We start from the raw sequence: 15,241 nt of genomic DNA on the forward strand, positions 1-15,241 counted from the left end.
GTATTTAACTGAAGTATGATGTTTACAGACACTTTTCATTATACCGTACCTCAAACATTCATTAGTAATTTTAAAGCATTAAACCTTAAAAAAATCGGTTCCCTTAGAGAGCTCTGTTTTTACAAAACTAGAATTTACTGAACTATGTGCTGTGATTTGAAGCATGAGATTGCTATTCTCCTTTTCTATAGTTAACTTTAGTAGATTTAAGATAATTTTCTTATTGGTGTAACTTAGATGTTTTCATAAAATTATTTAATCTAATTCCTCATTTTAATGAGTCTAAAATAATTACTTTCATATTATTGCACTTTGGAAATGTGATATTGTAACTAACTGGCATCATGTAATTGTAACGGAATTAATAAAAATCTCATAAGAAACTTTTCTTTGGGTAGAAAAATTCTCTGCGTATTAATAGAGCTGTCCTGTGAATTTCTTTCAGCTGGAGATGGAAAAGCTTCAGCTACAAGCCCTTGAGCAAGAGCACAAGAAGCTGGCCTCCCGCCTGGAGGAAGAGCGTGGCAAGAACAAGCATGTGGTCCTGATGCTGGTCAAGGAGTGCAAACAGCTCTCCGGTAAAGTCATAGAAGAGGCCCAAAAGCTAGAAGAGGTAATGGCCAAACTGGATGAGGAAAAGAAAAAGACCAGTACATTAGAAGAGGAGCTCTCCGCTGAGAAACAAAGAAGCACAGAAATGGAAGCTCAGATGGAAAAACAGCTCTCTGAGTTTGACACCGAACGGGAACAGCTTCGTGCCAAGCTGCATCGAGAAGAAGCACACACCACTGACCTCAAAGAGGAGATAGACAAGATGAAGAAAATGATTGAGCAACTGAAAAGGGGAAATGACAGCAAACCAAGCCTCTCTCTTCCCCGGAAAGCAAAAGATAGGCATTTGGTCTCTCTATCTGTGGGAACAGAAGGACCTATGACAAGATCCGTTGCTTGCCAGACAGACCTAGTGATAGAAGGCGCTGACTACATGAAGAAGTTGCCTTTGACTGTGCCTGTAAAGCCTTCCACAGGGAGCCCCCTAGTGTCTGCAAATGCAAAAGGGAATGTATGCACTAATGATACCTTGGTGAGACCAGGTATTGATAGGCAGGCTTCCCATGGTGACTTGATTGGCTCCTCTCTGCCCACTGTCTCACCTCCAAGTGCAAGCAGAATTGAGGAAAATGGACCCAGCACTGGCTTAACACCAGATTTAACAAGTAGCACAACCCCACTTCCCAATAACGCTGCCCCTCCCACTGTGCAAACACCAGGCACAGCCCCCCAGATCTACTCGCAAGCTCCACCTGTGCACAGTTTACACTCACCATGTGCCAATGCATCTCTGCATCCAAGTCCAAACCCACGAATCCAAGCAGCTAGATTTAGATTCCAGGGCAATGCTAATGACCCCGACCAAAATGGGAATACTACCCAAAGTCCTCCATCAAGAGATGTCTCTCCTACAAGTCGTGAAAACCTAGTGGCCAAACAACTGGCTCGTAATACTGTTACCCAAGCACTGTCAAGATTCACAGGCCCTCAAGCAGGAGCACCCCCAAGGCCTGGAGCGCCCCCAGTGGGGGATGTTGGCACCTACCCTCCTGTTGGTCGGACCAGCTTAAAGACTCCCAGTGTAGCACGAGTTGACAGAGGAAACCCTCCTCCTATCCCTCCAAAAAAGCCAGGGCTCTCCCAAGCTCCTTCTCCACCCCACCCCCAACTCAAGGTTATTATGGATAGCAGCAGGGCCTCCAGTGCTGGGGCCAAAGTGGATAACAAAACTGTGGCTTCACCTCCTTCCAGTTTACCCCAAGGGAACAGGGTCACAAATGAGGAGAATCTCCCTAAATCGTCCTCTCCTCAGCTGCCACCAAAACCATCCATAGATTTAACTGTGGCACCGACAGGCTGTGCTGTTTCAGCCCTGGCCACGTCTCAGGTGGGTGCCTGGCCTGCTGAAACCCCTGGACTGAACCAGCCTGCATGTTCAGAGCGTTTCCTTGTCATTCCCACCACCATTGCCTTTTGCTCTTCCATAAACCCTGTTAGTGCCTCATCCTGTAGAACAGGTGCCTCAGACAGCCTCCTGGTAACAGCATCAGGTAAAGGGATTGTAATATTATACGCTTTTTAAGAATGTGGCCTGTCCTCTCACTTGCCTTAATTTCTTTCACGTTGCCTTGAAACGTTTTTTTTTAATTTGATACTTATTAATATATATTTCTTTCCTCTTTTTTTTTTAAAGGCTCCAGGGTATGGTGATTTATCTTGCTCTATGAATTGCAGTTTTGTTATGCTAAGTGCTTTCTTGCTTTCTTTTTTAGTAACCTGAAAGTAGTGGTTTGGAGTACAAGGAGACCACTAATTTAGAGAGATGAAAGTATATTCATGGGAAGAAAGACTATTCTTTCTTATTAAGTATTTATCTCACAGACTTTAATATTAGGGTTATCACCAGGCAGTATGTGTTCAGTTCTACCACTTCTGAGATGACATAAAAGCAATCTTTTCTAGTAGTTATTAACACTACAGTCCAACGTGGATTATCAAATTGATGATATTTGTTTAGCAATTGATATGTTCTAAGTTTTAATATCAATTTGGTGTTAACTTTTTTAACCTCAAAAATTGAGTGTGTATATTTATCAATCTCTGTTTTAAGAGTAGTTTATTTCAAAAGTCATTTACTCTTATTTAGATCTGTCTTCTGTCAACACTTGAGCACAGATGGTTAGCATGTCACCTTTATTAGAATAGGTGTCCATTGCAGATGTGCTTTATGAAGTCACAGAATCTGGGACTCTTGAACAAAGAAGTAAATAAAGATCTGGATTTTCCCCTTTTGTTTTACAGTACTAGAGGAAGCATTGTTTTTCATTGACATAACTGGATTAGCTTCTTACAAGTAAATGAGTATCTAAGATACAGTTATGTTGTCATAGTTGGGTTGCAACTTTGGAGAGGTCTCGCCTACCTCAAGATCTTAGTGGTTAGCAGAGACTATTTGTTCTAATGAGAGGGAACTTCAAGAGTTAAAGGAAGATTTGAGCAGTGTTTTAAAAAAATTTTAAATTTAGGGAATAAGTAAAACAGGTAATGAGAACAGTACACCAGGACTTATCTATCCAAGTATAATCTCTCTCCTTGAAATTAAGTTCCTTCAGAGGCTGTCTTCATATTTTCAGGAGTAAAACTGGAAACAGCAGGGACTTTGATGTAAGTCTGATTTGTGTTGGAATCTGAGCTTTGCCATTTACAGTTGTGTGTTTTGGGTGAGTCTTCTTGAACTGAGCAACTTTTCTCATTGGAACTTAAGCTACTAATGTGGGGAGGGTGGCTATTAGGAAGATTTAATATAACATGTGCGAGGAGCATAGTAGTGAGCTTAGAGTAGCATGAGTGATGGAAAAATAGAGACACTATTACTGCTTCAGTGATACCATTGCTAAAAGCATTTTTTAAAAATTTGCTATAGAATTAACTTCAGTATTACTTTGGGATGTCTTTACAGGCATTCAACATTCCATACATATTTTTTTTATTCAAAATGGTATTACTGAGCTGGATAGCCTTTTCCTAGCCTAAAATGACGTTGGCTGTTTCTCAAAAGTTAAACCCACCCTCAAAGGAGGAATTTTTGCTACCATTCAGGAGAATCAGAGAATGTGCTGTATGGTTGTAAGGCAGTTACAAAACAGAAGTTCCAAAAATGTTCAGACAGTGGAGTGTTATTGACATAAATGCACAAACTGTAAAACAGAAAACAGTTCCTGGGATATATAAATTTTGTCAGTTTTTTAAAAAATACAAAGATATCTTTACTTTGTACCTTGATGCTTTGCTGGTAGTTGCTTTGGTCATTTCCGTGCTGCAGGGTTCAGCTGCAAATGGCCTTAGTTTCAGTAGAAAAGCTTTAAAACCAGGATCCATGATGGAGGATTTTAAGTTGACATTTAAAGACAGAGAATTCCTAGTCCAGTATACAGGGGTGGGCAAAAGTAGGTTTATAGTTGTGAGTACATAAAACAGAGTTTATTTTTGTATTATCATTTATTAATTATTGTATTTCCATACAAACAACTGTAAACCTGGTTTTGCCCACCCCTCTATATTCACCAGAATGACCTTCTTAGCATACAGTGGAATTTTGGATAAAGGAACCACCTGAAAAATGCCTTTGGCTTGTGTCTAGAGAGATAGAGAAAAAATAGGAGAACCAAAGAAATAGCAGCCACTGAAAATACATGAAACTGGGTTCCTTATTTTCTGTTCTCTGATTTTGTAATTTGCCCAAAATATTTTCAGAACTACAGGATTAACTTTGGTGGGATAACAGCTTTCTATTTAATTTGATTAGAAGATACGGTTTATTAGTCGAAATGGAGGTAGTGAAGGCTGTTAGTCCTTCAGCAAATGTTTACTGATCAGGTAGTGTATTCAGGGAATGGAAATATTATTATGTAATGGGGGCGTATGACTCCACCATGGGTGTAGGTCATCCTAAACTTTCTAAATGTGTTTTAGAATTTTGACTCTGTTTTCCACTTAGATTGCCCCTATTTTTGCCACCCTTCTCATTGCAACTAGGAAGCACCAGAGCTCCCTCCATCCTGCTCTTAACCCATCTCTGCTGGGTGAGTTTGTTCCTCTCCAGATCTTAAGTTCATTGGAGGGTATACATTTTCTCTGCAGCCACTAATGCTTTTGTGGTTGGTAAGAGCAGAGCATAGGGACAGAGCACATCTGCCAAAAAATGGTATATATCTCTTCCAGTTTCAGTGATGAAAAGAGCACTATGCTGAGTGTAAGAAGGCAGGGTTAGTCCATTTCTGCCCCTTTCTAGGTATTACCCTAAAGAACAAATTTTCTCTCGGCCATTAGTTTTCCCACCTAAAAATGAAAGCATTGAACCAAAAAGTGATAATAGTAACAAACCAGAGATTTATTAAACTTGCCTGTTGAATTTTCAAACAACAGTTCACTACTACTTTCTCCGTAGAGAACCACTAGATCCCATGATCTTTCAAACTCTAAAATCCTGTGTTACTATGTCAGCTTATATCTGTGATAAAGAATTATGACTAATAAAGCACTGAGAAAATTACAATGACAAAAGATACCATTTCAGTGAATTGTGTTGTAAATTACTCTAACTCTATTAACAGTTTTTGTGGCCAAATGTTAAATTTTTAAATAACATTTTAAATTCTAAATAAATTAGATTTTCTTGCTCCTCCTAACTTGTAAAATGAACACATTTTAATTGTTAGATGAATACAAGCCTAAACCAGAAATCACCCCAGGCAGCTGAGTTTCCCTACCCTTGGAAATTTTTTCTGAATTTTTTTTTTTAATTTGATACATTTTATTTAATTTGGTTCAGACTTTTTTCCCTTATTTAAGCATACATTTTAAAAATTATTCTCCATGCATTATTGGCTTAAAGGCTAAATCAGAAAATGAGATTGATCTGAGCTATGACATTAACCTTCTCCACACTGAAGCTGATGCCAGAAGCTGGTCTCAACTCTTCCTTCTGCCATGGCATGTTCTGTCTGTTCCCTTCATCACTGCATGTTCTTTCAGATGCTCACTTTTATTACTGTTTGCACATGACACTGCAAAGCTGAATGACCTTTTTCTAACATCATTAAAGTAACTGTATGACCTGAGATTGGTTCTATCATTACTTAACCATTACTTTAAAAAGCCAAGTAAGTATCATTTTTATCATTGTTGGGAATTTCAAATGAGTCATAAATTCTCATAGTAAAGTTTTATTTTTCCCATATTTATAGGAGGATTTATTACAATAACTTAAGTTTGTGCTAGAGAAGATTGGAAATGATAGTGAGGATAAAAGATTTATTTAAACTTTAATAATACCTGGTATTTATAGAGCATTTTTCTTTGTAAATCATTTTTTAAATGTACTGTAAACCTCTAAGAAAATAAGAAAATTAATATATATTTTTCTGCAGTTCTGTATAACAGAGAACTATAAGACTCTTCAATAGTTTAAAGGTTGAGATAATTTTTGAATAAAAATATTTTATTTTTTAGATAGCTTTTCATTAAAAATAGGGTTTCCCAGGAAATTATATCCATAGTTGAATATTTCCATATAAAGCAGTTTAAATATAGTTATATTTAAATTGTTCCCCAAAGCCTAGAATTGTATGGAAAAAATGAAAACAAATCCCAAAAGAATAGCAAACCATTTAATATATATCTGTTGATATTGTTAAAGGGATATCAATAACCAAGAATCCTTGGATGAGATAGAGGGAAATAGAAAGAAGCAGGGAGGGACGAGGGAGGGAGAGAGAGAAAGGGAGGGAAAGAAAGGAGGGCAGAGGGAGGGAGAAAGAGTGAGCCACATTCCCTCCTATTCCACAGACGACCGCAGTACAATGCCTTCACATTGCATTTGTGTTTGCTTTGCAGTCAAGGTTTCATACCTTGGTGTTTATAGTTTTTCTGTTTGTCATTCATTTCTGATAAGTACTGATTTAATTTTTGTGGGCTTGTTTTTTGTTTGTTTTTAAGAAAATACAAAAGGTAAAATGTACCAGAGAGGAGCCTTCTTGTAAGTATGAAGTAAAAATACTACTTTTGTAAGAAGAGCTAATGAATATCAATGGGAAAATATCACAGAGTTTAGATAAATATTTAATTTTATGACCATATGAATTCTGTATGTCACGGTAGTCTAATAGTTTATTTATGGATCCAAATAATTATGAAGGTGTAATACCCAGCTTTTAATAAGCAGTTCTAGTTTTATTTGTATAAACTGCTTGTTTATTACAAAGAATTTTCAAAATAGTGAGAAATCCTTTGAGATGTACTCTTAATATTCATTAAAATAACTTAAGATTCAATTATAAGAATTGAATATTACATACATAGTAATGTAATACCCATATACCTAAAATGTTATCCTGATACTAAATTACAGAGAATAGAAAAGATTTATCTATTATATATTACTACATGGAGTGTTACCAGATGTATGTAGAAACTGTACCCTGAGGAGTACGACATGTACCTCTGCCTTTATACTCACACCAACACTGCTTAGAGGTTTTGAGGCTCCATAAGGAAGAAAACAAAATATATGTTTTGAAAGTTAATTGTATTTAAGCCTAAAATACATGAAATACCTATATATTACATTAAATAAATTTTTACTTTACTGTTTTTACAGCTCTTTGATCAAGGAAGAATTCAGAAAATTTTCCATGCTATATGCAGCCGACTTCACACACTTAACAGATTTTCTTCTAAAGCTGCTAAATACTGATGAAAAATATCTAACTATGATAACTTCTTGTTAAATCTATATGTACAGTGTCACGTTTTGTTGGCTGATTAAAAATTTCTGGAACATGTTATAAAGATGGCCAGATGATATAGTCTTCAAAATTGTGTTGATTATTTTTGCTGGTATTTTTTAGATCCAATTATATATGTAGTGCTTCTGTCAGCTATTGATATACTGAGCAGTAGTTGGTCCCTCATTATTTTTATTCTCAAATAAGGGAATTCAAGGAGTATAATTAGATTCCTTGACAGTATCTGGTCCATCTCAATGGTTTATGTAAAATTAAGTACCTTGGAAACATTGCCAAAAAAGGAAAATCTCTATTTCTTACAATTATGTCTATCTTATACTTAAAGATATCAGTTAACGTTTTTAGATTAATATTGAAATTGATAAAATCTGTACATAATTTTAAATTTCAAGTTGTTTCGAAACCTTGAAGATGAATTTGAACTTTTAACATGAGACAGCCATCTTACTTTCCTAAAACCAATCCCCAACTTAACCCTTATCTGTGCGAGACTGATGCCTAAAAGTAACTTGTCACCACGTATGTTCATTTAGTTAGCAGATACAAAATTGAAATAACAGTACAGATTTGTGCTAAGTAAATATGAACAGATTGATGTTAGAAACCACATAATCCTCCAGTAATACATGTTCATATGTCTGTGTGTGTGTAATTCAGAAAGGAATAGGTAATGTCTGTCACTTGTCCTTGCTTCTGCTCTCTAACTAGAATCACTTTAACCCACAGGCTGCTCACCCTCCCTAACCCCTTTGCTAATGAGTGGTGGTCCTGCCCTCCTGGCTGGCAGGCCCACCCTTCTTCAGCAAGCTGCTGCCCAGGGAAATGTCACTTTATTATCATTGCTGCTTAATGAAGAAGGACTGGACATTAATTACTCCTGTGAAGATGGCCATTCTGCCTTGTATTCTGCTGCTAAGAATGGACATACAGGTAAAGATGGTGATAATTTTACTACCCACTTGCAAAAGGATAGAGAGTCAAAAGCCCTTGTAACCACTGTCATGAGCAAAAGGTTCACTTTGGTTTCAATTTTCCCTTATAAGTAGTAGTGGATAATTTTTTAAACATGATTTAAAGATTTTGTAAACATTTAAAAAAATCCAAATTGTACAGTTCTATAATATAAAATTTGGTGACAGGTAGCAAATGTAATCTTTGTTTTATATACAATGAAATGTGTTGTGTATGTAGATATATTTTAGGTCTAGTAAATGTTTAGCACATTTTAGAATAAAGTCCTCCATCTGTGATCACTTTGGTCAGAACAAAATAACCCTAATTTGTCTGTTAGGAATATCTGATGTGTGTGAAAATCAGAGTTTCTGAACTTTTGCACATGCTACAGAGAGGGAAAGTTTTAGTAGTTAGGAAAGGTCATGGGTCTGTAATTGTTTTGAAGTTGAAACAATTTATAGTTATTTGGATTTTTTTAAAAACTAAGAAGTTGTATGACTGTAAACTACATGTTGATGAAACCTAGGAATTATTTTTGTTCCTTAACATATAAATCCTATAGTCAAGTATACTAAAACATAAAGTAGTGAAGAAAAAGATGATTTGACTGCAAATGCAAAGTCAAATAGCATTGCCTATGGAAGCAATATGATTGTAAAATAACTCAGATAATGTGGCTTCCTTGGAAGTCTTCAGAACTTTACTGTGTTCAGGTGGATTAAATGAAAGAGTCTAGTGAGCTAAGAAGGTAGCTCATTATTTTAAAAGTACTTTGGAATTCTTTTTTACTTCAAAGCACTATGGGAAATTTTTTAATATAAAGAAATCTAGTAAATTACAAGAGGAACATGACGTCTATGTGCTGTTTATGCCTGAGTCAGGTGACTTTCTATGGGTTCACGTTTACCCTCATTCATGGAGTTAAATGTAGTATGACCACTTTGCAAAAGCATTTTAAAGATTAAATAAAACATAAAATGAGAATTTAACTAAATGTAAAGAATGGTGTTTCAAGTTGGTAGATGGATTTGGTTCTCCATCCAATAACATTTTCTGGGATAGTCTGGTAGAAAAACCTGGCAAAGTGTTTTCTGGCACATGACAGACAATTCTCTCACATATCAGCAACTCTTCTCAAAGCACCAAAAGAAAATAAAAATCACACTTTAGTTGGTGATTCTGGGGTATTACAATTTTTAGGAAGAGAGGCAGCTTTTCCTATAAATAGTCTATGGAGTCTCACATTTGCCATAACAGAATTGTCAGATGAACTGTGCATGGGAAAGGTCCTTTGGATTTAGTATCTGTCTACAGCTTGTATAGAATTTGGCTCACCAAAACTCTAAATGGGGAATTAAAGTGGCTTTCTATTAAAATCCATAGATTGTGTGAGATTGCTGCTGAATGCAGAAGCCCAAGTCAATGCTGCTGATAAAAATGGCTTCACACCCTTGTGTGCTGCAGCTGCTCAGGGACATTTCAAGTAAGAGATGCTCTTAATTTTTCTTATTATCACATGAGGCTCTTTATAATTTGCACACATATCTTAGTTCTGGCTGAAAGTGTAAACTAGTGCTTAAAATATATTGGCAAATAAATTTACTAAGTATTTTTGAGGAGTTAAACACAAAGTAGGATCCTAACTTTGCTCTTCTTAATAATTGGTAAAGAGTTGTACATGAGGGGAGTGAAGGAGAAATATGTGGTGTCCAGACCTCACAGGAATGAACTAGATTCTGAAGAAGATAATCTCTTGATAGTATATCAACAATATAATGAACTGTTAGACCTTGTTCTTTCCTGCTTTCCACAACCCCAACACAAAGAAGCTTTTTTACTTACGATGGCATTAAAAGTAAAACATAGAACTATATTATTGGTAATAATCTTAACTTTCTAGTAGCAATTTATTCATTATTAAATCTTAGTTATTTACCTTGTTTTATCATTTTAAAAAAAATGAATCAGAAACTATATACTGAAAGTAATTAGAGCACAAAAACCAAAAGAGCCTATCAATTAAAATATACACAACTTTAGCAATGATTCCATCAATAGCCTACTAAGGCTACTAAGTTGACCATAGTAATGATTTGTAAAAATCAACTCATTTTACTGAAATAGAATGTAGCTAAGTTGTTTTCTCTGTGCTGAAATGACAGGTTGCAGAGGGTGCAAGCTATTTTCAACTTTTTACATAACTATCCTGATAGAAATGTTCTTGAACAAATTTCAGAATTCTTGAAATAAGGGTTTTAATGTTCACACTAATGTTATTAATTATAAATGGAAACTTTTCAAAATTCAAAATGCATCCTTAAAGTATACATTATTCATTTTTTTCTGCATGTCATCACACTGAGTTATTATTGAAGACCATAGATTTTGCTGTTACTTTTTTCAAGTCTTGAGTCCTCCAAAAGGACTTCTGGGCTGTACTTTTACCTTTTCTGTCACCAGGTAATATGTAAGGCCAGTTGCTTGGATAGTATAACAGCCATGGGAATGGAGGCATGGATAGCTTTACATAAAGGAAGAATGCTGGAGGTTAAATTCAATGTGTACAAGATACACACACATATCAATACGTAACTTATTTTTCAAATATATATAAACCAAATGTTGTCAAAGAAAGCCAAGATATATGGAAGAGACTGATAGTGGTCAGAGGGGAAGGAGATTGGGTTCTGGATGAAAGAAGGTGAAGGGATTAAGCAGAAAAAATGTACATATATAACACAGAGACACAGACAATAGTATAGTGATAACCAGAGGAAAGGTGGGGGGGGTGGAAGTGGGCAAAATGGGACAAATGGGGGTGGGAAGAGACTTCACTTTGGGTGATGAGCGAACGATGCCTTATAAAGATGATGTTTTATTGAGTTGTACACGGAAACCTGTATGTTTTTTTAAAATTTTATCTTTATTGTTGAAAGTATTACAGATTCAATGTCACCCCCAATAAACTCAATTTAAAAAATAAAAATTTTTAAAAGAAAAAACATGCAACTGAAGTAAAACAAATAAAGATAATGTGAATTACTTCTTAATTTGACTATGATTTATTGCTCTTTTTCTAAGTTTATTTTCATCTAATTTTATTAACTCAAGCTTTCAGTGTTGAGCTTGTTAGTAAGTGCCACTATGTCTTGAATTTACCTCATTTCTTTCCATTTTGATTTTTCAGGGCAATGAGTTTCTGCTTAGCTGTGTCTTTTTCATTGCAAATTAGCATCCCTTCAGGAAACAGGACAGCCTCTGCTGGTTTTTTTCCCCAGGCAACCCTTTTCTCACAGTCTCCCTGCTTTTTATAGTGGAGGCACATGGTGCCCTGCTGTCTATGCTATTTATAAGTATTTTCTCAAGTGAAAAATCTCAGAATGACTCAGCAGCCTGACTTTTTAAAGGTTCAAACTATTTTGAACCACAGATAATATATATGGCAAGCACAGTTAAATCATTAATTCCAATAAGTTAAACTATTCTAAGGACTTCACTTTTACAAGTTGGTTATAAAGAAGCATCATAAACCAAGTGTCAGCACTTGACCAGGATTGCTGTTTCAGATTTTCAAGGGAGTAATTAAGTTTGTTATTAAAATACATCTTCCAGCCTTGCTAAAAAAACCGTACCCATACAATAAGACCCACAATAATTTATGGTATATATTTATATATTATGTATATAAAGATGCAGAATTACTTTACCATTATTATCTGTATTTAATATCTTTGTCAAGTGACACTTCAGAAATCAAACCCAGTTTCTGTATAATTAATCATAATCTTGTGTTTAGGTGTGTAGAATTATTAATTGCATATGATGCTAACATTAATCATGCTGCTGATGGAGGACAGACGCCTCTATACCTGGCCTGTAAAAATGGAAATAAAGAATGTATTAAACTCTTGTTGGAATCTGGAACTGACCGAAGTGTAAAAACCAGAGTGAGTACCAGTTTTTTTTGCAGGAGGGGGGTGGTTCTATAGTTTGCTGTGTGTCTACAAATTCTATAGATAGAAAAATTGTTAAAATAGAGGTTGCTTTGTTTTGTTTTACTTTTAGGATATTGGATAAGGACAGTGTATATTCTCCGAGTCTCTCAAAACCTTGTCTGTTAACCTAACCAGACCTTTACCTCTGAACCTCAGTTTATTCATCTTTAAAACAGGAAAATGAATACCTGTGTCCTGATTTTTTTCAGAATTAAGGGAGATAATGAAAGTGTATGTCTTTATTCCTTCAACAAGTATTTCCTGAGTACCAGCTGTCCTAGAGACTAGAGAGACATCAGCAACCAAATAGTCCCTGCCCTCATCAATCTTATATTCCATTATTGGGGGATGGGGTGCAACAATAAACAAGTAAGTGAATAGATAGTAGTTGGATGTTTAGGAGATGGCAGTACCTGGGACAGGGGTTACTTCATAAGAATTGATCAGAAAAGTATTCAGTGAAAATGTGACAATTGAGCCAAAACCTAAAGGAAGTAAACAAAGAGAAGAAACAAAGAGAGTCATGTGCCAGGTCTGAGGAACAGTAAGTGTAGAGCCCTCAGATGGGAGAGTGGTGGCACCCTCAGTGCACCTCAGTGAGGTGTTGGCTGTGATGAGGACTTTGGGTGAGATTGGATGGTTTTGAACAGAACATGGATATGACCTAACTCATTTTTTTTAAAAAAATCCTCACCTGAGGATATATTTTTATTGATTTTTTTGAGAGAAAGAGAGAGAGAGAAACATTGTTATGAAAGAGAAACATGGATCGGTTGCTTTCTGTATGCACCCCATTGGGAATCAAACCCACAACCTTTTCGTGTATGGGATGACCTTCCAACCAACTGAGCCACCCAGTCAGGGCATGAACTAACTCATTTTTATAAGAATCACTCTGGCTGCAGGAATAAGAATAAATTATAAGGGGGAGGGGGCAGAACAAATGCAAGGAGTCCTGTCAGTAAAAAGGCAGGTGTAGCCATACTTATATCTAACAAAATAGCTTTCAAAACAACAAACATAACAAGAGACAAAGATGGACACTTTGTAATAATAACGGGGACACTACATCAAGAAAACATAACACTTTTTAATATTTATGCACCCAACCAGGGATCACCGAAATATATAAAACAACTACTCACAGAACTAAAGGGAGAAACAGATCAAAACACAATCATAGTTGGGGACCTTAATACTCCATTGACAGCTCTAGACAGATCAACCAAACAAAATCAGTAAAGAAATACTGGCCTTAAATGAAATGTTGGGCCCAATGGACATAATTGACATTTATAGAGCCTTTCATCCCATAACATCATATTATACAGTCTTCTCAGTGCACATGGAACATTCTCAAGGATAGATCATATGTTGGATCACAGAAGTAGTATCAACAAATGCAAGAATAATGAAATTGTACCAGGCATATTCTCTGACCACAATGCCTTGAAATTTGAAATCAACTGCAAAAAGGAAGTAAAGGAACCCACAAATAGCTGGAGATTAAACAATATACTACTAAGAAATGACTGGGTCAAAGAAGAAATAAAAGATGCGATCAAAAGATATATAGAGGCAAATGAGAATGACAATGCAATATATAAAAACTTCTGGGATGCAGCAAAAGCAGTAATAAGAGGAAAGTTTATATCATTACAGACCTATCTCAAGAAGTATGAGAAATCCCAAGTAAACAACCTAACATCACATCTTAAAGAACTAGAAAAAGAAGAACAAAAGCAACCCAAAATCAGAAGAAGGAAATCAGAAAAATTATAGCAGAATTGAATGGAATAGAGAACAAAAAGACTATACAAAAATTAATAAAACAAAGAGCTGGTTCTTTGAAATGATTAGTAAAATTGGCAAAACCCTGGCTACACTCACTAAGAACAAAAGGGAAAAGACCCATGCAAACAAAATCAGAAATGAGAGAGGAGAAGTCACCGTAGACATCACCGATATACAGAGGATCATACTAGAATACTATGAAAGACTGTATGCCACCAAATTCAGTAACCTAGAAGAAATGGATAAGTTCCTAGAAATATATAAACCTTCCTAGACTAAATCATGAAGAATTAAAAAATCTAAGTAGACTGATCAGCAGTGAGGAAATTGAAATAAGTATCAAAAACTTCCAAAAAAAATAAAAGTCCATTAGCAGATGGCTTTACCAGTGAATTCTACTAAATGGTCAAAGAAGATTTAAAACCTATGCTTCTCAAACTCTTCCATATATTTGAAGAAGAGGTAATACTTCCTAACACATTTTATGAGGCCAACATAACCCTGATACCAAAACCTGGCAAAGATAACACAAAAAAGGAAACTACTGACCAGTATCTCTGATTAATACAGATGCAAAAATCCTAAACAAAATATTAGCAAATCTAATACAGCAGTACATCAAAAAAGTAATACATCACGATCAAGTGGGGTTCGTTCCAGGGCCACAAGGATTGTTCAACATACATAATCACCACATTAACAAAGAAAGGATAAAAATCATATGCTCTTATAAATAGATGCAGAGAAAGCATTTGATAAGACACAACATCCATTTATGATTAAAACACTCAATAAAATAGGAATAGAAGGAATGTACCTTAACACAATAAAGGCCATATATGATAAACCCTCAGCCAGTATCATACTCAATGGTGAAAAAACGAAAGCTTTTCCTCTAAGATCAGGAACAAGACAAGGATGTCCACTCTTACCACTCCTATTCAACATAGTTCTGGAAGTCCTGGCCAGAGCAGTATGGCAAGAGAAAGAAGTAAAAGGCATCCAAATAGGAAAGTAAGAAGTAAAACTGTCAGTTTTTGTGAATGAGATGATTCTGTATATAAAAAGCCCTACAGACTCCACCAAAAAACTATTAGAAACAATAAACAAATACAGTAAAGTTTCAGGATACAAAAATCC

General features: G+C 35.6%; 1 protein-coding gene across 3 annotated transcripts in view; it reads left to right on the top strand.

Moving 5' to 3' along the window:
• CTTNBP2 (cortactin binding protein 2) overlaps positions 1–15,241 on the top strand; it is a 171,701-nt gene that overhangs the window by 83,806 nt on the left and 72,654 nt on the right. For all 3 annotated transcript variants that reach the window (XR_013999579.1, XM_081147738.1, XM_081147737.1), the window contains exons 4-7: positions 446–2,102; positions 8,085–8,288; positions 9,696–9,795; positions 12,109–12,259. Coding sequence is in view for 2 of the 3 variants with exons in the window: in XM_081147738.1 (XP_081003864.1) it covers positions 446–2,102; positions 8,085–8,288; positions 9,696–9,795; positions 12,109–12,259 (2,112 nt within the window). In the remaining variant the exon portion in view is untranslated. The remainder of the gene's footprint in view (positions 1–445; positions 2,103–8,084; positions 8,289–9,695; positions 9,796–12,108; positions 12,260–15,241) is intronic.

This window comes from Miniopterus schreibersii, assembly GCF_964146895.1.
Source record: "Miniopterus schreibersii genome assembly, chromosome: 9".
NCBI lineage: Eukaryota > Metazoa > Chordata > Mammalia > Chiroptera > Miniopteridae > Miniopterus > Miniopterus schreibersii.